The 23,253-nt window shown below is 32.7% G+C and overlaps 3 protein-coding genes across 3 annotated transcripts in view; 2 read left to right on the top strand and 1 right to left on the bottom strand.

Annotated features, from left to right (window-relative positions):
• Positions 1 to 23,253, bottom strand: part of LOC145307628 (reticulon-1-A-like) — a 285,455-nt gene that overhangs the window by 87,299 nt on the left and 174,903 nt on the right. The gene's annotated exons all lie outside the window — the stretch shown is intronic.
• LOC145307607 (uncharacterized) overlaps positions 2,683 to 23,253 on the top strand; it is a 44,873-nt gene continuing 24,302 nt past the window's right edge. The window contains exons 1-3 of the mRNA XM_080150067.1: positions 2,683 to 3,238; positions 8,797 to 8,949; positions 9,152 to 9,235. Coding sequence (XP_080006193.1) covers positions 3,157 to 3,238; positions 8,797 to 8,949; positions 9,152 to 9,235 — 319 coding nt within the window. The 5' untranslated portion in view covers positions 2,683 to 3,156. The remainder of the gene's footprint in view (positions 3,239 to 8,796; positions 8,950 to 9,151; positions 9,236 to 23,253) is intronic.
• Positions 11,507 to 21,746, top strand: LOC145307634 (uncharacterized). The gene is made up of 3 exons (XM_080150118.1): positions 11,507 to 12,039; positions 12,606 to 12,735; positions 21,539 to 21,746. Exons 1-3 carry the CDS (start codon positions 11,767 to 11,769, stop codon positions 21,742 to 21,744), a joined length of 609 nt encoding a protein of 202 aa, XP_080006244.1. The 5' UTR covers positions 11,507 to 11,766; the 3' UTR covers positions 21,745 to 21,746.

Below are 23,253 nucleotides of genomic sequence, written 5' to 3'. Positions count from 1 at the left end.
CCGTCTGTCCGACTGAGATCATTAACAATATTTTGTGTATTCTCTCTCTAAGAAGTCATAAATCAACGTTAAAAGAAGAATATTGGCAAAAATTTTAAAACTTTTTTTCAGGTATATAAGTTTAAGGTTAAGTGTACTTTTTTCTACTGTCCCCTTACAGAATAGCTTAAAACCTGCTGTGTATATATAGAAAGGTTCTTAGGGTATATTAGCTGCTTTAGATTAAGTACCTCAAATTTTTCTGTTTTTTTTAATTTTAGAAAACATCTCCCTGTCAGTGACCGGGTCATTGTTGTTTTCTCAGAGAGACACAGATTCTTTGCAAAAATATAGAATGTGGCGAATATTCTGTCTGTAAATAATAAGATCTCTTAAATGGCAGAGCTTCCAAGTGGCTAATAAGCATTGTTCCCCCCTTTTTCATGTGGGTAGGGTGTTAATTCTAATACAACCCCTCCTCCCATTGTACATCTATAATTTCTCTCAATGAAAGATTAAAGAAGCTTTTTAAGTTCCTATAAAAAATGACGTCATAACGACCTTCTAATAGGTCAATTAAAAAGTATACTGCCCTGCCTTTGGTGATCCAGTCTGTGTATTGGCCTATCTTGGTCATTTGACTTCATTTTTTATAGGCACTATAAAGAGGTTCAATATTAAAAAATATAAATAATACATCTGTATTTAGCCTATTCTCTGAGACAAATATCCTTACTAAGCCTAAAACAAATAAAATCTTCTTTTTTATTTATGATATTTTTAGTGGAAACTGAAGAGAAAATTCTGCCATATTTTACTTATGTCAACAAAAAGGATAATACAATGATACATTATTAAAACAAGGATGACAACATCCATAAAAGCGACGAATTGAAACGGTAGGACAAACGGACACTAACACTTGTATAGTGTCAGAATAAATGTATAAATGTCGAAGCAAAAGTGTATACAGAATAATGTTTATAGACTTACTTACATTTTTAGGACTTGATTATAGAGTTGCTTCGCTTATAATATTATACTTTGTTGTCCCAGAATCAGTATACCAAATATCAGATCAATCGGATTATTAGGTTACATAAAATTTGTTAGTTAAAAAGTAAAAAATTCAACATGTTTAAAATGGAGGTACGGACATTCTGGTAATGATTATAGAGTTGCTACGCTTTCTAAATCGTACCTTACTACTACAGGAATGACCATGCAAAGTTTGAAATCAATAGGACAATTCTACCATGCCTAAATTAGCGAAAAAAGCTATCCGTTACGGACGGACGGACGTACGGACGGACCGACCCTAATTATAGAAAAGCCTCGTTTTTAATAAAACTTTTATGTAATAAGGTTCGTCCGTAACGGATTGCAAAAATAAAAATTTTAATCTGGACTTTAGTAGCTACCCAGTACTAAGAAATAAATGCGTTAAAATAACAGGGATCTAAAGGAACAAGACAATGGCCAATAAATTGATGTAATCCCCAATGATGAAAGACAAAATTACCTCTTCTACAGATTAAAATTAGTGGTTAAATCGTTTGAACACTAAACTTTATTAATCAAAAAATCCAAATTCACGCAAGTCCCCATAGTCATTTCTTTGGGGACTAACAGCTCAGCCCATTGTCCCCTCTCTCTTTGTTAAAACCTTTTCGATTCTAATTTCTACATATTATAATTAAATATAAAATTTGATTTAAAAGATGTTTCCTTTGACGATTGAATAAGGTTATTGAGCAACGTTTTCATGAGTTTTTGTTATCCTTGTTAAATATAGCATAACCCCACAGAATACTAATAAGATAAACAAAAAAGATATCAAGTTTTTGACCATTTATAATAAAAAGGTCTTTGACTTTTAGATGTATTCTTGTTTATAGTTTCTAATAATAAATGACGTCATACAATACAAATGACCAATGATAGGTCAGTATACGTTGGAATTGACCAATGGTAAAGTGTATAAAGGCCTATCATTGGTCATTAATGTTGTATGACTTCATTTTTTGGCAATATAAACTGCTTTTGTGTTTTACATTTGAATGCAGCTAACAGATTCCAAAAATTCTAAAACAAATGTTTAAGATTAATTTTGACAAATAGTCAATTAATTAAGTCATTTACATGTATGAGACATATGTTTATGCCCTGCTTTCTAGTGCATATAAAGTAGGTATGTAAAGTAAATCAATCAATCAATTCCATCCATATAGAGAGCTGCACCTGTTGTAATGTCAGTCAAGTGACCCCATCCATCTCAATTTTGCATACATTGTTCCCCCCTCCCCCTCCCCAACTATTTACCTAGTACTCTTTGCACCTCCTTTATTAACATCTACCCTATTTGTTTTAACCCTTTTATGCATAGCGCTCCCCTAAATTATGACTATTAACCTTTCCCCCCCCCCCCTCTTTATTTATCAGCCGTGCCAGTACCATAAGAATAAGAAGAAATTATTCCGACTACAGCGAGAGGTTCGTCATTGATTTGCACCCAACCGCCTTAGGCGTAGCGTAGGAAGGTTGCGCATTTTTCCGATGAGTCGTGACGGTACAATAGTATACTTCCGTTATACTTGTCCGTCTGCTAGAAAGAGAGTCAGAAATCGTGAATGTACGGCATAATGTGCAAGGAGAGACCTAACAACGAGTGCAGAATATCATTAAAGCCAGTTGACTCATTACTCCTTAGTTATTTTAGAGAGACGTGAGGAGAAAGGAAACAATTTTGCTTTTTCTCATATTAATAAAAAATTAAAATAAAGTGAAGTTTATAAAGAAAAACTAAAAAGTATATATGAATAACTTAGGAACAATTATAAAGTGAATAAGAATGTCTGTGATTAAATGTTATTTTAATAGAGACAACTAAAATCTAACAAAGCAAGTTTTGTTCTGGCTAATGTGAACAGATTGTTCAAATGTCAAGAAGCATTTGGTCAACTTGACTTAATAAACAGTGGCTTTGTCAGATAATTTTACATTAAAACTATTTCTGTAATGATAGCACTTTTAGTATATACAAAAGCAGTGACAAGCTAACTTAAAATGATTTAAATAAAATCATCTTAATATAACTTATAGTGATAACATGAACTTTTATTATAAGAAAGGCAACGAATAAGTGATATATAGAAAGTTAGTTGAGTAGAATCTGATATGTTCCATAGAACAGATAGGTTTAGAATGAATACGGGAAGTTTAACAGTTGTTATACTAACAATCTTAGAAATTGTAGCAGGTATTAAAGTTTTTTATGTATATTTATAATCAATTAGATTTTAAAATTAAAGGTATTATACTATCCTATAATGTATTAAGTTATTTTTGTGTGTGGCTCAAGATTTTAATAACTACTGAACTAATTGAGTTTTCCCTTTTAAGAAGGCTTCCCATAGGTCCTGGGATAGTTTTAGGCTATTTTCTTTTTGTTATTCCAGTCTAGGGATGGTTTTAGGCTATCTGTATGCCCTTTAATACCCCTTCGAATACAGTTATCTTTATTTTTATTAAAAGAAATTGATACTTATACATATTTCAATATGTTAAAACTTAAATTTCCTTAAATTGTCATTGCAATTTATGGTTTCAGTGCAAAAATTTTCAAACATTTATGAATAATAAATTAACAGTTTTGAAAAGGAAAATTTAAAATTTAACATTAAAAGCTGAAACTTTTTTTTTAATAAAGGAGCATAATTATAAAAATATTTTATAGAATATAGAAATTATTTAGGACCCTAAAAATTATGAAAATTTGTATATTTTTTGCAATTAAAAAAAAAATAACTAGCCTTAAACTATCCCGTGACATTTATGAAGCTTCCTTAAAAGGAGAACTCATCAGTTTGATAGTTATTGAAATATTAAGCTTCAGACAAAAAACCTTACAACTAAAAATTCTAATTATAGAAAAGCATAACATTATCCTAGTCATTAAAATCAATAAATAAGTAAATCGATTCAATCCAACCCTTTATTAAAAAAAACTTTTTTTCCATAGTCATTATAATACAATTAATAATTTAGTTAAAACTTAGCTATGCTTGATATTTAGAATATATTTCCAACGGTGCAGTGGTTTAAAACATTAAAACAACCAGAAAATTAAACAATAAAACGTTGTGGGGAAAATTTTGTGGCTTTGGAAAAAAAATAAAATCCGGTTGATAGAAATTTATTTTTTATATGTATCAGGGAGGGATGGAACATTGGACTGTATATTACAATGGAACCCAAGTTATATACTCATGTTATTGTTATCCTATTAGTTGGCTCAAAAACTTTGGTAAAAATTATTGAATTCTTATGTCCAAACTTTTCAACAACAATTTTAATCTACGGAAGGGATAATTTTAATATCATCGAGTATTTATAGTATCGTATTATAAACTCTTTCCACTTTGATTTTTTTATATCATTGATAAATTATCTGTAATATGATGCGATACATGTTTTTTCAGTATGGCCCAGAACCGGTTCTTATCCAGCGGATATTAATCGGTTTGGAAGCCATACTTTTTTTTAATGGTTTTTTTTTCAAATGAAAGGCAATAAACCGATTTATACCTTTTTAAGTATACAGAAATAGTTTAATTTAAATGCTAATTCCCTTTTTCTCAACAAAAATGGCCTTTATTCAAGGCTATTTGAGGTTTTCAAATTAACAAGGCTTGTAAAAGTAAAGCATATCATTTTCATTATTTATTATACTTTTTGTGGAGTAAAATACTTTCTTAATACATAAATGGATAATTGGATAAATACCACATTAATTTATACTTTATGAAAGTGCCTATCTATACTATAAATGTAAAATAATAGAAGGTAACTGTGTTGTTTTTACTGTCTCTGTCTATTTATGTTTTTAATATCCCAAAACTGTTTGTCTTACAGGTTGTGCTTTTCAGGGGATTTAATTTGCTAGGTCAAAATTAAGTTTTTTCCCAATTTTAAAAATTTGGATAGCCAAAATATAAAAAAATGTCTTTAAAAAAAGCCTATGTTGTAATTAGAAAGTAAAAAAACGATTTAGTTTTTTTTCTCTGTAGCTTATGAGACTAAAATATTTTGAATGATTAATGTAAACACATTTGGTAGACAAAAGATGTAATTGCATTATAAACCATTCTACTAATAATATACTAGTTTTTACTGTCTACAAGAGAGAGAGAGAGAGAGAGAGAGAGAGAGAGAGAGAGAGAGAGAGAGAGAGAGAGAGAGAGAGAGAGAGAGAGAGAGAGAGAGAGAGAGAGAGAGAGAGAGAGAGAGAGAGAGAGAGAGAGAGAAAAAAGGGAAAAAAAGGAAGCTTCTGTCCATAATGAGAAAATTACTGTTTTTATATCCAAGACTTTTTTTACTTAATTTTTGGGAACAAAGGAAGGAAATAGGAATAGCTCAGTTACTGTGGATCAAGCTAAATATACCCCGGAAGGCTTCTAGCTGCTAAACGGCTGGACATACAAACTACATTTGTGATATCCTTTAACTGCAAAATATGCCAATAAAAAGATCTATAGTATAGATGTATATACAGATAACTTCCTTCCCCCCTTTTTCAATGACCTTTTTCGCCTGCTAGCAAATTGTTTTCTGCTACTTGGCTCTGTTAATATTCCCGACAACATTAGTTGATTTTCAAAAACCTAATTGAGAGTCGGCACAAGGTAAATGTAATGGGGAGATACAGTTATTTAACTCCTTCCCCATCTAGTGTTTTACTCGAATCGCCTATAAATAATCTAGAAAATCCCCAAAAGGCCCAATAATGCACAGAGAGTGCGCAGCTAACGAAAAGGCATGTACTCGTCTTGAGTTTTGACTATTTATAAAAATTGGTTGAAAAAGGATTACTGGCGACTCAGGGTTTATTTTTGTACAGTAAATATTTATACATTTAAGTTATCTCGGTTTAATGCAAATATTTTTAAAAGGTTTATTTAACTTAATGTACAAAAAGGTATTTTCTAAACCAAATTAATTCAAATCAAAGCAAACTTTCAGAAGCAGTTGTGGTTGTTTCAATTTTTACCCTTGTACATTGTCGGCCTATTAGTTTTCTGTCATCTATAAAAGACCTTTCTTTGTATATTGATCTTGATCCATTATTGTATATATAATATATACATGTATTGTATATTGGTTTTTACTGAAAAAGATAATGCTTCTGTAATTAGATTCTCATTGCTTCAAATAAGTAACAACAAGGATAACAACTAACATTAGTAGAAAAAGCAGGGATAAGGCAGTGGGTGTTAATTGATGTACAGGTCCAATTATGATTAACAAACTTATCCCTACATTAAAGTAAAACATATTGTTTGAAAATAAAATATAGTTAATTCTCAAACTTAAACATCAAAGGGTTTGAATCAATATTAAAGTTGTTTGTTAATGGAATGACCTACTGACAAACCATATCTAAAGAACAGCTTTAAAAAATAGGCAATATTGTATTTTCAAACTTCCTAAAATAATTTAGAAAACTATAAAATCATTTGACCAAAACAAAATATCCTTTAGAAACTTTAAAATGGTTTAAAACAAGGGATTAGGGGGTTATTACTATGGACGATAAATTGAAGTAAATGCCCAATGATGATGGCAAGATTACCCTTTCTGAAAATTGAAGTTATTGGTTAAAAAAATTGGACATTGTTGGTTAGAACCACCAATAAAAATATAGTTAAGCTTAAGTTTAAAAAAAACAACACAAATTTCTAAGTTTAAATACTTTAATTGATAACATATTATTTTAAGTGAATGATAATAAATCTAAATTAAGGATATGTTTTTGCGGAAGGGAGAGATTTTCAATAAATCTTAAAACATACTAAAAAGGCATTTGCTTCCTTTGCGTGGAGTAATTTAAAAGAGGAAAAAAAATTTTTTTTTTCAACAAAATGTTTAATCTTTAAGAAGTATTATTTCGCATTAACGTAGGGGCGTGCGGGAAGGGGGCTAATGGGAGTGTCAACACCCATAAAGGGCAAGAATTAAAAAGGACCGCTACCTTTCCCAGAAAAACTTATGTGTAGGTGCCTGTTTTCTACTCTTATACATTTTGCTCTGAGGATATCAACAAAATTAAGGATACAGCAATTTGTTTAAAAGTGTTTTTCTGCTTGTAAAATTAGATCAGATACAAATATCTGGATAATTTCAATTCTAATGTAATGTTTTAGAGCAAACGCTTTTCTACATTTAGTATGAGTGCGTCTATTGCAAAGGATAGCTCTTAAAACTGAATGATGATTCATGTAAAGATATAGAATAACATTAAAAGCGCAACAGGTCAATTTTAATTATGATAGCTTTTAATGTTTCTAAATGGTTATTGCTAGGATCATTAGGCTTCTCTATAATAGAATCTAAATTTCTAGCTTTGTCCGTTTGTCCAATTGACTCGTTTAGCTTTGCTTGAAAGATAATTAGATTTGTTTTATATATCAATAAACGAAAATTATTTTCTGAATAACAGATCTATAGTATAGATGTATATACAGACAACTACCACCCTTCATTTTTCAAAGACCTCTTTCTTCTGCTTCTAAATAATTTTCTGCTACTTGGCTGTGTTAATATAAGCAATACCATTGGTTGATTTTCAATGACCCAATACAAAGGTTGCACAAGACGGTTGCGATGGGGAGATACAGTTATTTAACCCTTTCTCCCTCTAGAGTTTTACTCTAATTTCTGAATTATCCTAATGAGTTTCATAATAAAAACTTTTCACATAGTAGATATGCAGATTTTTAGCTCAAAAATAGCAGTCTAAAATGTTTCGAAAATCACTTAGGGAAAACATTTTAAAATATCTTTAGTTCAACTTCCTTTTAAGTTTAATGTCCTGTGATTGAACATTTTTTAGGTTTGTGTATGTGTGTGTGTGTGTTTTTGGGTGTGTGTGTGGGTGTGTGTGTGTGTGTGAGTGTGTGTATTAGTCTGTACGTGTGTGTGTGTAAAATTTTTGTGTGCAAAAACATTGTGTATCTAATCTCATATGATGCATAGCTGCAAGCAGAAAAACTAGACATCAACTATTTTGGGAGCGTAGGTACTCTACGACAGTTTAGTCTGTACTTTTTTCTGTATTCACATAAACATGACTGTTATTTTGACGGTCATCATAGTTAGAGATTATTCATAGGTATATTTAAACTGTTTTAAAGATAATTTATTTTGATATTGGAGCAATGCAATGAAACAATTATACTTGTTCAATGAAATGTGCCTTGATTGATTGATTGATCTACTATGGGTGTCGTCTGTATGTGTGTGTGCTATAAAAATGTTTAAATATTTACATCTTGATATTTAAATTGAATTATTTACATATGGAATGTTTAGCAAGTGTTGAAAGAAAAATATTTTATTTAAGCAAAAATATTAGCATTTTAGATACATCTATGCTATATCTTCCATTTAAAAAGTTATATTAAAACTATACTATCACATTAACATGATTTAATTAATCAAAACTTTAGAATCTGCAAATTCGAAAAGATTAAATTGTCTCTAAATTATATTAGTACAATTATTTTAACTTTCTTATATCAAAAAAAAGTAGTACGGGTATTTTTGTCTGTTAAAATCTCGCTAATCCCTGAACCGATTGAGTTTCTCCAATCTAAGAGAGCTTCACTTAGATCCTTGGATGGTTGCCAGCTATTCTATTGTCCTAACCTCCTTTCAATGCGCAACCAGCAATTTAAAAGATATCGATTTTATTGTAGTGCCTTATGAAATGTTTAACCATTTGTATAGAAATAGTTGATAAAGTATATTTGTTTTCAGGTCGCAGATGCAACTTCCCCAGCATATGGGAGGGTGAATACTTCCAGCTGGGGTACTCCAGCCCTCTCGTGGTCAGCAACAACACCATCAGTGAGAAGGGGGAGTGTGTCTGGAGTAGTGGCAGCCAATATGTCCTTGAGGGCGTAGAGTCAGGTAAACACAAACCTATTGTATGCTGTTGTCTTAGCAATCAGTATTCTAAAATTATATGAATAGGGTATATATCATATAAAAATTTTAATCAAAAAAGAAAAAATTAACGAAAAGAGGTAACCATTACGGACGGTCGGGCTGACGCTAATTTTAGGAAAAATATGCGTTTAAAAATGTATAATTAATACTCTCTTTTATTTAGGCGTGACTGGAGGAAGAAAGGAGAGATGTTGGAAATGTTTGAGTATTTACAGAAAACATGCCAATGTCCTGCAATATAGAGAAAGTAAGTTTTGTTCTTCTTTTCATTAGCGAAGCTACTCTATAATTCACTATGTCTGTCCGTCCGTCCGTACCGCTATAGAGAAAATGTGTTTTTCTTTGTTGCCATTTTAGATAGAAGGCTGAAACTTCTTGTCAACATTTCCATCATTATAGAACATAATTGATTATAAAGAATCCATGGTGGTCAGATTGCTTTCTTGCAGGGTTTTGGCTATCTTTATATTTTTCACATTTTCCATAATTTTTGTATAAAATTGGCATTTTAGATAAATGATATAAAAGATATAAAAAAAAATGGGTCACCTCCGGGTTCTAGGGACAAATGTAATCCTTTATCACAGAACTACAATCTCTCACCAATGTCTCCTTTCCAGATCAGTGACGCATTAATCTCTGTTCGGCGAGTATTTCTAACCTTAGAATGGCGGAATTATATTACACCGATCCTAAATCCAAGTTCGCTTTAAGAGATAATCTTTTTCTTAATAGCCCTAATCCGAAAATGATATCAAAATATTACTGATAACTTTGTATTGCTATTTAATCTGAGAATTTTTTATTCCTAGGTATCTGACTTTACCAACTTAAACTGGAAGTATCTGTTGTGATTACCAGAGTCATGCGAACATGACTACAACATTCCTGTTCTGCTGCCTGTATCCCCGTGAGGCGTGAAATTCCTTGTTAGGTACCTTCGTCAGGTAGGTAAATCACTAGGCCAGCACCGAACCGATCTTCCAGAGTATTAGTAAAATAAAACTACCTTTAAGACTTGAACTTATTCAGAGTTCTAATTCGAAAATGTTAAATTGTCCGAATAGATAATGATCTCCAACCTTTTTGGACTTCAGAAGCTCGAGGGAAGATCCGGTTTGTTAGTATCGGCCGTCAGATAATGAGCTATCATCAACCGTAGTGGCGGGGCCACCACCGTGCTTTCCCTTTGTTATTCCTATTTAGTCCCGTAGTAACTTGCAATTTAATGGTGTGGTCACACCACGCTATAGGAGTTCTCTTCAGAACAAAAACTTGGAGATAACTATCCGTTCGGATGCCTAAGCTTTTAGGCCCTAAGAAGGCCTTATCCTTAAATTTATCTCAATTGACCAACATCAAATGATATTCTATAATTTATTTAACAAAGTATTTATGAATTTATCTAACAAAACTTTTTATTTTTTAGGTGTGTTTTAAATGAAAATCCTAAGTGTGAGCCGCCAAGACCCTCAAGAAAATTCCAAAGAAAGAGAAGGGAGTCTTCCCTTTAAATTTTAGAATTTTTTAAAGAGTATATGTAATATAGTAATTCCGTATCACGACTGACTGTTTCTCTTTCCCAGGTTTACTTTTATAGGCCCTGAAGCCTTGGGAAAAAGAGAGACAAAAGGGATGATATGTATTTTTGTGTTAATTTTCATGTTTTAGGGAAATTGGCGACCTGATTATTAAGATTTTGCATTTAAAAGTGTGTGCATATCTCAACTAAATCACAAATAGCATTTCATAAATTAGTAAGATCACATTTTATTTTATTTTACATCAAGAATGCATTAAACTATTGGTTTCAAATTAGTTTTTCTAATAATGTTTTTTCAATGTCATCTTTATTTTTACAAATTTTATTCTTTTAATTTAGTTTGTTTATCTCGAAACCTCTAATTTTATGATTCTTGTGTTGTTTTACTAATGTTAATTTATATTGACAATTTTTGCTAATAATTTTTTAGCTGTACTATGACCATTCTATTAAAAGGGGTATTGTCTCTCACTTTACCTTTATAGGGTCTTCGTTTTATAGATCTTATTTCCCCATTTTAATAAATAGGTCTTTATACGTGCTTTTTTACTTAAATATTATATTAAATTGTTTTAAATTTGTCTAATTTTTATAATATTTTATCGTCTTTTATTTTCATTAGAATAAATACATAATTTAAGGTATGGTTTGGATTTTTCCCCAGCAAAGCTACTCTACAAGTTATTCATAGAATCGGTTTAGGGGAAAAGGACGAACCATGTACCCCCCTCAAAAAGAAAAGCTCGATTATAACACGTTTCAAGAGGCTAAGGATGACCCGTGTTTCATACAGCCTTGGTTTTTGAGGTGTTTTAAATCATAGGACATCTTTCGTTTATTATTTTAATGATTTTTTTGTGTTTTTTGTACAAAGAAAAATTACTAAATACTATATTTACGATTTTGTTTAAGGTTTTTATTTCATAAATATAAAGAGACCAAAAATACTTATACCGATGGCCAAATGTCGTCTTATCTCACATATTTCGCGAATGCCGCGTATACTCCAGAGTACGCCATTTTGAATAACCATGCTGGTTTTAGTTTACTTTAAGGTGGCGGCACGCTGAAAATTTTTTATTTTGTAAAAAGGGAAAAATACAGTGAAAATTCACCTTTTATAGGTTAATAATATGAAAAAAGCATGTGTAAATGCACAAATAAAGGCTAGGTGATAATTTCAATATTTTTTCCCTTCGAATTAGCCTTCGGTGATAAGTTTTTTGTCTTGTCGAATGAGGAATCAATTCTTCATGTTGATATTATTAAAAGTGATTCTTATTTTTCAGAATTTTCGATTATTTTCTGCGACCTCATTTTGTGCGAGCTTATTTTTGTCAGGCATTATGTTAAACGAAGTTGCCATGGGGAGGTTATACTCGGTCCTGGCCGAGTATAATCTCACCATGCAACAGTTTAATGCCTTAAACATCTATACCGGCGGTAAGCTGGTAGAGATGTTAGGGCAGCCAGGCAGGGATAAGGAGGAGGACCGGTTGTTTCTGCAGGTAAATATACCTTTTTTATTGTTCCGGCACTGATCCTTAATCCTGTTCTTTCTATGGAGACTTTTTTTTACTATAATAGATAATGTTTTATCAAATGAATATTTCAATCACAATAATGTATTTCCTTAATATTAATAGTTTTATATTTATTAGAATCAGCTTCTGTTTTGGTTTAGCTTTTTTCTTTTATTTGCTGATTTTAATAAACATAAAATGTTATTACATTAATTACAATATTATTTTAATTACAATATTTTCGGTCATTATCGCTTAGTTTCAAAGTAAATCATTTATATCAGTTTTCTTAAAAATCTCTATTCCTTAATTTAGAATTGTATAATATTTAGTCTCCCTATGGCGGTAGATAAATATCTTTTTCGGACTAAATTTTATACGTATTCTTTAAAGAAACTTTTTTCATTTTTCATAATCATATAAAATTTCAAACATCCCTGTATTATGCTTATCGCATAACAGTTGTTTTGTGTTTGAATTTTATATTTTATTTATTTTATTCTGTTTTAATTATTCTCTTTTGATAAGTAAATGATTTTTCCTTTTTTCAGAATACGTTATACCAGTTGGAGAAGGTCGGGCTTGACATGATAAGTCCTGCTGATCCCGTGTCCGGAGACGTGTTGATTGCCACCCTGACGCTCATTTCTCTGTTAATCGTTCTCCTTCTTGCGAAATTCCGTAAGTGCATAGTTCGTTTTATTCGATTTTGACCGATTTTTTAATATATTTTAACTTTACTACTTTATTTGCTGAAAGTAAAATACTCAAACAAATTAGCCTCTTTTATTTGTGTATTTTTCAATCAGTTTACCATATTTTAAATTATTGGTCAAAGGAACCGTCTGATCAGTGTCACCCTCTTCCACTTATATTATTTACATAAGAGCAGCTAGCAGTGACAGAAAGGTATCATTGATCAGATATTTCCTCGAGTATACATATATATATTATCGTATTTTATTATTTTAGACAACTTAATTATAGAGTAGTTTTTTCCCTTTAGCTTTAGGTTTTTTTGTGGTTTTTTTAGCTAGCATTAGCTTTTTTGTGTTTTTAATTTTTTAAAATTTTATAAAGTTTTCCCTTTTAAAAGTAGGAAATTTTGTTTTGAATTATTTGAGTAAGAATAAATTTTGTTTTGGGTTTTGATTAAAAATAAATTTTGCTTGGGGTTTTTTGGGTAAAAATTTGTTTTGGGTTTTTTGAGTAAGAATAAAATCTTTTTTGCGTTTTTGTTTCCAGTGGTAGTTTTTCATTACATTTAATTTTGTAGTCGTTTGACGGTCCTTTTTGTTGGAATCCTCCTGGTCTCGTGTATTTTTGTCTTGTGGTAGTCGGGATTATTGTGGAACATATTGAGTTTTTTGTCTATCATTTGTTGTGTAACCAAGTCCATTTGGTGTCTGCTGAGGTTTTTTATAATTCTTATCATTCTGCATACAGCTTTCCGGTTTCCTGGTAGAAAAGACATAGGCCCAATTTCTATGTCATACACAGGGGTTTTTAGAAACCAATTTATGATGAAACGCCCGTCTCGTCTGGCTTCATTTGCCAAAAAGGTCCATTTATGTTCCCCAACTACATCATATTGTTGTCTTAGTATTACGGCAACTTCTGACATTTTTCTGCAGTCTTTGTAGCTTCCCAACCAGTTATGTGTACACAAAACATTGTCTCGGTTAAAGTCTAGATAGGGGATCTCGGTTGTTTTAAGGTATTTTATTTGTTCTTGGTATTTTTTATCCCATAGTTGGAAAGGATCTTCTACTTCCGCGGCTGTTACAGGCAGTTGGCTAACGCTGTCCATGGGGGTTGGTTGATCCATTGTACACTCCATGCTTGGTTGGTTTATCTGTTGAGTTGGTTGAGGGGCATTAGCTATGTCCTTGTCTATTTCAGCAAAGAGGTCCTCTAACATGTCGCTATAGTCAGGGAGATCCTGAAAGGTAAGGTTTAATTCCGTTTCTATGGTTTCTTCCATGCTTGGTGATGTTGGTTCTAGCGTATTCACAGAATTTGTTGGGGCATCTTTGCAGTCAATGCCAAGAACGCTTTTGACTATGGTTTTTCGATAATAGTTTAGGTCTTGACCGCCAAAGTTGAGTGGTTCTCCCCTGATCAAGGCAACCGCCGTTTTACAGACGTAAAGGCCACATTCATTTAGATTTGTTTGTTGTGGCGCATCGTTGACGATATTAGCGGTTACAGGCGCGTGTAGAATTCTTTCTTCTACAAAAATGTTGTGTAATTTTTGCAGAAATTCAACAATACTTTTTCTATGATCTGCTAAGTCCCATTGAAGGAGCGAGTCATAGTATGCTATTTGATTGCTTGATTTATAAACTACGACGAGAGCCCAGTGGTTTCCCCTTAGGTGAAGGGGAATTAGGACTACTTCTCTATTTAACATGCTATTTAGTTGTCCGTCATATATTTGGTTTAGTTCCTCTCGGCTGTTGCTTTTTAGAAATTCGCCAAAATAGGTATGTAGAATAGCGACGTTTTCGAGGTGACCAAGTTCTTCCAATAGAAAAGCAAATATTACTTCCCCTCCCATCCATTGATTAGGACACATAGTTAACATTTCAGCTGGGGTAATTGGACGTTTGTATTTTGGGGTGTAAACGGTCAAATTCCTCTCAACCAATTGCATTACTTCTCCAGATGGGAAATCTATTTTTTCAGCTGATAACATCAGCTTCCTTAAGGCTTCGGTTAGGACAGATTGGTATTGCCCCTCGGGATAGGTTGCAGATTGTCTAACATGATTATTTACCCCCTCAATTGGAGCTGTCGTTCCTGAAAAATTATCAGCCATTGTCAATCCTCTCAATTGTCCACCTGAGCGTGGCTGGGATAGGCGGGAATGCCCTAACAAATACAGGTGGTAGAACCACCCTGAGCGGTGACGCTGTATTTGCGGGACTTTGCAGCCGCAGCTAATAACTTCTCGTCTTTAGGAAATGCAAACTCTGATTGTTCATTCTAAAAATATTTAAAAATCATTAAAGGTTCTGTATCCTTTCCTTTATCCCGGATTAATGTAGCCTTTTTTGATTAAGAACAGGAAAATTATTAATTAGTGATTGGAACGTATCAGAATTGTTTTTAAAAATTTAAAAATTGGAGAAATAAGCATTGGTTTTTGAGGTACTAGGTGGTTATTTATCACGTATGATTTATTAAAATTATTTCGTAATGGAAAAACTGTGGTTTACCTTAAAAATTGTTCTTTTACAAAACTATTTCTATTTGACTTATAATCAATGAAAGCCAAGCATAATTTTAGATAGATGTGTCCAGCCTCAAGTCTTAATTGTAACTGATTTAATTTGATTTAGAATTATTCTTTACATTTTTTAGAACAATATGGAGGTTTTTTATATGTTTTTATAATTAAGCAAAATTTGATTTTGTGACATAATAATGTTAAAATTTGTGTGCCGTAGTTTTTGTAAAGTAGATCTTTGCGTTTTAAATGTCTAGTTATTGTCTTTTGGTCTTTTTTAGAATTTTAATGGTTTTTTGGTTACCCTGGTAATTTCTGGTGCTGCGTGGATGTTGTACAATTTTCCTAGTCTGTCGGTCTAAAAATATATATATATAGGTACCTAAAAACAAAATTAGCAGTAAGGTAATTGGATGTATATTTTTTCCTAAATAAATTTGGATCTTTTAATGATATTAATTTAGTTTTTTGATAATTTTATTTATTTTGTTAGGAAATTTTTGTGTACACTGGTGGTCGACCTCTTAAGCGGCTGGCCTTTGGAGGTTAACGAGCTCATATTCTGTAGGCCTAATTTCTTGTTCTTTGCAACAACAACATTTTGCCAAATTTTTTGCGTCATCTTTTGTGCAAGGGAACCATCTGAATTCTCCTTCGTTACTAATGAAATAATTACTAAAGCATGTAACAATGATTATGATCACGTTAAGACCTCCAAAAGAAACCCACACGAAAATTGCCCACCAGTGTTGCATTATAAAATCGTAAATTACTCCTAAAATATCATTGAAAGATCCGGTTTTTCCAAAATGTTTGTTAATAAGGTCTGGTGTCATAAGAAAGCTGGCGATAGGATTTCCTTCGTGTTGGTAAATTTCACATGTAGTGTTACAGGCATAAGTTAGGTCCTCTATTAATTCTGTGTGTGCGTCTGCTGAGAATGTAAAAGTATAATCGCAACTTTTCACGGTGTCCTTTATGCATTTGTTGTCCTCTACTCTTATATGTCTTCCTAAGCAATATACAGAGTGATGATGGATTAGTGTTTTGTCACAAAGGAGCTCTGGGGGAAAGGTAGATGAAAAAATCGTCCTTTCTCGCAAAGCCCATTGTGGCACACCACCAAACCACATCGATTTGTATTTGTATCCATAATGTTTATCTGTGTTAAAGGCCCATAGATAATCATCATGGTACAACATGCTTACTATAGGTTTATCAGCAGCTACTAAATCTACGCATTCTCGTAGTAAGGTGGGATCAATCACTTTAGGTTGATCCCCTAATGGAATAATATTAATTAGATAATTTGATATTAGGTCTATTTCTTCCATGATACGGCGGTATATTCTTTGTCTCAAAGGTGTTTTGGTCCCTTTTAAGGTGTCATAGATTTTTTGTATTCTGAGGCCTAAGTCAAATTCCTGTAGTTTTAAGGTTTTTCTAAAGTTGATTTTGGAATAGAGTGGTGTGAGTCCACTATTTGGTATAGATTCTAGAGTATTCTGAATTTTTTCGCTATCTCGTGCTAAGCTTGCTAAAATTTCAGTTAAAGTGTCATATTTTGTTTCCAATCTTATTAATCTTTGTCTAGTTTCCGGAGTTTGTACTAAGCTTTTGATCTTTTTAATTTCGTCATAAGCTAGATTAATTTGAGACAGAACTTCTTCGGATGTTCTGAAGTCTGGATAATCAGATTCATTATCACCCTCGTCATTGTCTCCATCATCGGATTGTTCTGACCTATCGTTATTATTTTGATCTCCATTATTATTACTTTGTCCTCCATTGTTATTGTTTTGTCCTCCATTGTTATTATTTTGTCCTCCATTGTTATTATTTTGTTCCCCATTGTTATTTTCTTGGGATGATCCAGCATTGACTGGAGGTGTTTCACTGTTTGTTGGAGGTGCTTCACTATTACCAGGAGGTACGCCGTTCGCTTCTGATTGTCCTCCATTGTTAGCTGGAGGTGTTTCGGAGCTTGATCCTGCTGGTGTTGCAGGTTTTTCAGAGGATGAAGGAGTTCCATTCTCCACTTTTGGTCCGCTGATTGGTAAATTATTGCCTTCAAGTATTTGTCGTTTTAGAATACGATTTTGTTTCTTTAAATCCCTATTTTTCCCCATAGTTTTCTTGAATAGTCCTCTAAGATAGCGGTTTTTTAATGTTTTTTGATTTTAACATTGAATCAATGGAGATTATATTATTTTGTAATGCGATTTTTTCAGCAACAAGTTTTAGTTCTTTATTTTTTGCTACTGCTTTGTCATTTTGCAGAATTTTTTCTGTTTCAATCCCTTCATTGATGTATGAAGTAGCAGATTGAAGTTGTTCTTTTAATTCTGAAATTTCTTGTGACAATTTCTCTCTTATTTGTAAGATGTTTCTCCCATAGTCTTTTTGAGCTTTTTCTTTTTCTAGTGTTAGATCTTTGATAGTTTTTTGGCAGTCTTCCAAATTATTTTCTAATAAACCCCTTTTTACTTCTATTTCTTTTATTTCTTTATTTAGCCATTTTACCTTATCATCTTTAAACCTATCTTTTTGGAATATTAAGGTATCTAATTGATTTTGAACTGTGGCTTTTTCGTTAATGGCTTTATTTCTTTCTAGTTCTAGTCTATTTATTTCTTTTTGCAAAGCAAGTATATTTTGATTTAATTCTTGGAGATTCTTATCTAGAGTATTTGTCCTTTTTTCGCAATTCTCTAACCTTATTGTTAGTAGTTCTTTATCGTTGTTGACCTGTTTGTTGTCTATTGTTAATGATGTTACAGTACTTTTAAGTTCATTGAGATTTAAATCAGTACTTAATTTTTCAGCCGTTATTTGTTCGTATAATTCATTTAGTTCTGCCCATCTTCCTTCCGCAGTATCAGCTCTTGTTTTTTCAGCTGTTACTCTACTTTCTAGTGTTAATTTACTTCCAAATAAAGCTTGATTTTGCGCTTCCAGGTCATCATACCTTCGACCTAAGTCCTGATATGTTGCGGATAAATGTGCTAAGCTTGCTGAACAATCTCGTTGTAGATTTTCTAGCCTGGTTCTTTCCTGTGTTTCCAGTTTAATGATGTTTTCTAGATCTTCTATATGATCTTTTAACCTTGTTATTTCGCTATCTTTACTAGCTGCTTGATTAACTAGTTGACCTAGATGTTGTCTTAATTCAAAAATAGTTTGTAGTATGTTTACATGGTTGGGTTCATCACACTCTGTTAGATCCACCTCCATTATTTCCTCAGTCAACCTATTTAGTGGTATACATCTTAATCCCTTTCTATTATTTTCATCTTTAGGTAAAGGTTTTATTGAAGCATTACTTTCCCCACTGACTTCCATTTGTGATTCGGGATTATTTTCTGGTTTTATCGGGTTAGGGTCATCATTGTCAACCTCCATTTCCGTGTTAAGATTGTTTTCAGGTTTTATAGCATTGGCATTTGAGATGGATTCTTCCATGTCTCTGGATAGATAAGATTCTATGTTGGGTTTAATTAGGATGTCTTCAGGTTTTATGGGTGGAGTGTGTTCGGGTAAAGGAGGTTCTTCTTTTACAGGTGAGGAGTTTTCAGGTGAATGGGATTCTTCTGTCACCGGAGAAGAATTTTCAGGTAGATGAGATTCTTCTTTCACAGGAGAAGAATTTTCAGGTAGATGAGATTCTTCTTTCACAGGTGGAGAACGTCCAGGTAAAGGAGGTTCCCCATTGGAGGCTGCATGGCTATGATCTTCCTGTGGTTCTTCCGGTTTGGGAGAAATCATAGGAGCTTCTGTTTTTGTTGTAGGATTAGTATTTGCTACTGTTGCTGAGCTCGATTTTTCCGTAGGGTTAGAGCTAGTTTCAGTAGTTGGAGGGGTTTCTGTTTTTGTTGTAGGATCTGTACTTGCTACTGTTGCTGAGCTCGATTTTTCCGTAGGGTTAGAGCTAGTTTCAGTAGTTGGAGGGGTTTCTGTTGATGGGGTAGATTCAGATTGTGTTGAAGGTAGTGTTGGTGGAGGTGATGGAGGTAGAGATTCAGATGTTGGTTCCTCTGTTGAGTATGATGGAGGGGGTTGTTCATCCCCTAGATCCTCTAGTTCACTTTCGTCAATTTCATCGCTATCGCTTTCAGAGTCGGAGCTTGAACTCATTTGAGCGTCAGAGTCTGTGTCAGGGTTATAGTTTGGGTCGTCATAGTCATTATAATCATTATAATTGAGTCCTCCTAAATCCATGTTTTGATCCCCGTTGTCTTGACTGTTACTATTTATATTATTTGAAGTAGAAGGGCCAGCTGAATTAGCACCAGGTAATGGAAGATTATTTGAATCCAAAAAGTTGATTAAACCAGAAGTTGAATCGCTGACATATCTGCGAAACACTTCGTCTGGCATTTCTTCCATTCCTAGCAATTTAGCTATGCCTTTTCTTACTTTCTTTTTTAGTACTCGGGTATTGTATCTTTTTAAATCAAAATTCCCTAGTTTTCCTATTCTAAATAATTGTTCTCTTCTTAAATTTTCGATTCCATAATTTACTGATATACTTATTTTTAGTTGTTCAGATCTGGGTCTATCATTATATTGAGTAGGTGGGTTTTCAAAACCGTTATCAAAAATTATTTCCAATATTTGTCTCATAGTGAAAGCTGGAAATGCTGGATTTTCTATTGCTGGTGGTTTGTTAGAAATTGCGGGGTCAAGACGTGGTTTTTTAGGTTCACTTCGCTTTTTTCTAGTAGGACTTTCAGTGGTTGTAGGGTTACTAGCAGTAATCATGTCATATAATTCTATAATCAGATCCTCTACGTTAGCTAATTTACATGTAATAGTGCCATTTTTGATTCTATCCAAACTATTTTTTAAGTCTAGTAATCCTATACCAATATGGTTCAGTTGTTCGTTTTGGAAATATCTCCTAGCAATGAATTTAAAGGCTTGCCAAAAGCCATGTTGAATTTGTTCTCTAAAAATGTTTTTAAACTCTTTTTCCCCTAGAATTTGTATTTTGAATTGTATGGAATCTTGGTAATAAGAAGGGAATCTTTCTACTGGTAGGTAGTGAGATTCCTTGAGAAAACTGACCTGTTCCCCTTGTAACACACCACTACTAGCCCCAAATAGTAAGGATAGGATTAACAAAATCATTTCCTAAAAGTAAAAAGGGTTTTTTAGTTTTTTGTCTAGTTTTTTGTGTAACCACTGAAAGTCATACATTTTTAATCGTCCTAGTGCTTTAATTTATCATAATGAATAAGCAATTTTTTGCTTACAATTGCATTAATCGAATAGTCAGGTGTTATCAGACAGTGCAGGTAGTCAATCCATAATTTGTTGTAGTCTGATTTGATGTGTAATCCATTGTCTTTTTTCAAGTCTAACACATATTTCAGTATTATTTTTTGAGCGGTCTTATTCCCTCCTAAATTTCGGAAAGAGTAATAGAAGTTCCTTTTGCACAGTTTTTTCAAGAATTCCATATCTGCACAAAATATTTCGTTTATGTCCAGGTTGATTAGTATGAAGTTGATCCAGTGGCGCAATGGCACCACTCGGACTATCGGTACTTTTTTTAAGGTGAAACATTGTTTTAAAGTTAATTGCATTGATGTCACTGTATCATGGATTGTTTTTAAATCTTGTGTGTGGTGATTAGGATCTTGGCAACACGTATAGATAAATCTTGGGGAGGTTGGCAGAATCACGATTCTTTCCTTCATCTCTGACACTTCCATCCCTTTTTTCTTGAAATTTCTAACCAGGAGCCTTATTAGTTTTTTCATACATTCTATGTATGATATTGTTTTGTCGTTGTCGAAACCGGTTGTATTTTCTGGGTTGTGGTGGTCATTTTTACATTGGTTGACAAATAGAGAGTTTCCTGTTAAATTTAACAGTATTAGTGTGTTATTGTTTAATTCTTTTCTTAAGGTTTTAAAGAAATTTCTTTTCATTTCCCTTTTTCTGGGGGGTAAGTTTGATGAATATAACATCTGTACATTTGTTAGAAAAAGAAAAATAAAACCTGCCTTTTCAAGTTCGGACCTTACTCGTTGAAAGTAACTTCCCCCTATGCATATAACTTTTTGCTTTTTATATGCACGCGCCATCTTTTAATCTCTGATTTATGTGCTGTGCTGAAACATAAAAATAATATAATTGCTTTTTGAAAATGATATCAATTAATAGATTTATTGAGTATTGGTCCGATCTTTAAAAGGTTTATCTTAATTTATTTATAATGTTTTATTAATTTTGATTTATTTTCAGTGTTGCCAAAAGACAAACTGAAGACCTTCTCCCGGCGTTTTTCCCTGGCGTTTGGCCAGGTGTTTCATCTTCGCTCACGTCCGGGGGGGGCCACTGAAGAATTTCAGCTCCAGGATGTTGAAGCTCCTGTTTCTAACGCCGCTGTTGAGCGCAATGTTGTTGCTGTGGAGGATGCTCCCCCAGCTTATTGTTCTATTATGTGGTAAGTAACTTTTTTTAAGTATCGGACTTATTTTAATAAAGTGTTCTCAATATCCCGCTAATTTTTATCTCGATTTTAGCGTTTTATTATCTAAAGATATTTAACAAGAGTCTTTTAATATATTTTTTGGTATTTCTTTACTAATTTATTTATGTTATTTTCAGATTTTTCTGCTTTCCCAGATCTACCTGGGGTATTTTTTGGCCATTTGGCTGTATGCTAATTTCACCATCTATTTTATCTGCTGTTTAGTAGATTGCGAGGTAATAATTAGAATTTTGATATATATATTGCTTTTTTATTTAGTCAGTGAAATTATACACTGAAATCTTACAGTTTTTGATTAGTTATTGTTATGGATCCCAACTACGTTTACGACGAAGATAGTAGTGAGGAGATTGGTGTTGATCTCCATGATGGTTCGTTGGACTATCATAAAGATTTTTTACGTTGCTTAGAGCCTTCTGTAGTTAATGTTATTTGTAGGTAATGACTATTTTTTTGTACTTTTTTAGAAGTATTTATTAGAGGAAAAAATAGTATTATTTCTATCTTTTTCTTTTTTAGTCGCTACCAACATCCAGCGCCGCCTGTCTTGTTTAACTGTTCCGAAAATATCTCGGATTTGAAGGAGGCGCCCGTGAGCGGCCTTCGGGCCGCTTGCCCAGCACTCTTGCTGGTTGGGGCTGGCGTTGTGTGTTTTCTTTTGGTTATTGTGGTGAGTACGTTTTATGTTTTTTAAGTTTCAATATATTTGGTTTTTTATAACCTATGGTGCTTTCCTCCCTATTTTTATTTTAGGGTCTTTGGAAAGTTATTTTTAGTCTATGTTTGACCTATTGCCCCGTTCTTATCTGTTTATAAGTTTGGGAGCTAGTTGCCCTTTTTGATTTGAGCTAAAAGACCTCTTTTTTCTTTTATTGAGGAATAAGGCCGTATGCATACTTTACCCTTATTTTATTTGAATGAAACTTTAAAGGATTTTTTATTAACCAAAAGATTTAATGTTATTTGCTATGGCAAATACTCTCCCCCTGTGGCAAAAAAAAAAATTACCGTTTAGGGGTATTTTGACGACATATATGTAGCTTTTATATCTCCTTTAATTATTTAAATTCCAGGGATGTAGGGAGGGAGGGTGTATTTGTTGAAAATTATTTTCTATCTATCTTATAAGTGATTATTTGTTCAAGACTAGTAGCGCTTTTTTATTGACTTTTTAGAATTTTGCCTGACTGAGTATTAGTGATATAGATTTAGTTCGAGAGAAAGATAGATAGGATTTGCTATTTCATGTTATTTGCAGTTTTATGTGGACATTAGTTTGTTGCTATTTTATGTTCCTCTTTGTCTTTGTCTTTGGCTGGTTGTCCAATAGGAATTCGTTTTAAAGACAGGTTTAAGAGGTGTACTCGTGAGTTAAGTGCACGTGATTTGTTTTTTATCAGCTTGGGTTTTTGGTATAAAAATGGTTTGCTTTTGATTTGGTTTTATTAGTTGTGGATTTTTGTTT

This window comes from Acartia tonsa, chromosome 2, assembly GCF_053477335.1.
Source record: "Acartia tonsa isolate MP-2025a chromosome 2, ASM5347733v1, whole genome shotgun sequence".
In the NCBI taxonomy this organism is placed as follows: domain Eukaryota; kingdom Metazoa; phylum Arthropoda; class Copepoda; order Calanoida; family Acartiidae; genus Acartia; species Acartia tonsa.
The sequence above is the reverse complement of the archived record's forward strand: the minus strand, read 5'-3'. Positions and strand labels throughout refer to the sequence as shown.

Coding starts and splice junctions, on each gene's coding strand:
- LOC145307634 (XM_080150118.1), top strand. CDS start 11,767: ATGAGGAATCAATTCTTCATGTTGATATTATTAAAAGTGATTCTTATT. Junction 12,040..12,605: donor AGGACCGGTTGTTTCTGCAG/GTAAATATACCT, acceptor TCCTTTTTTCAG/AATACGTTATACCAGTTGGA. Junction 12,736..21,538: donor TCTCCTTCTTGCGAAATTCC/GTAAGTGCATAG, acceptor ATTTATTTTCAG/TGTTGCCAAAAGACAAACTG.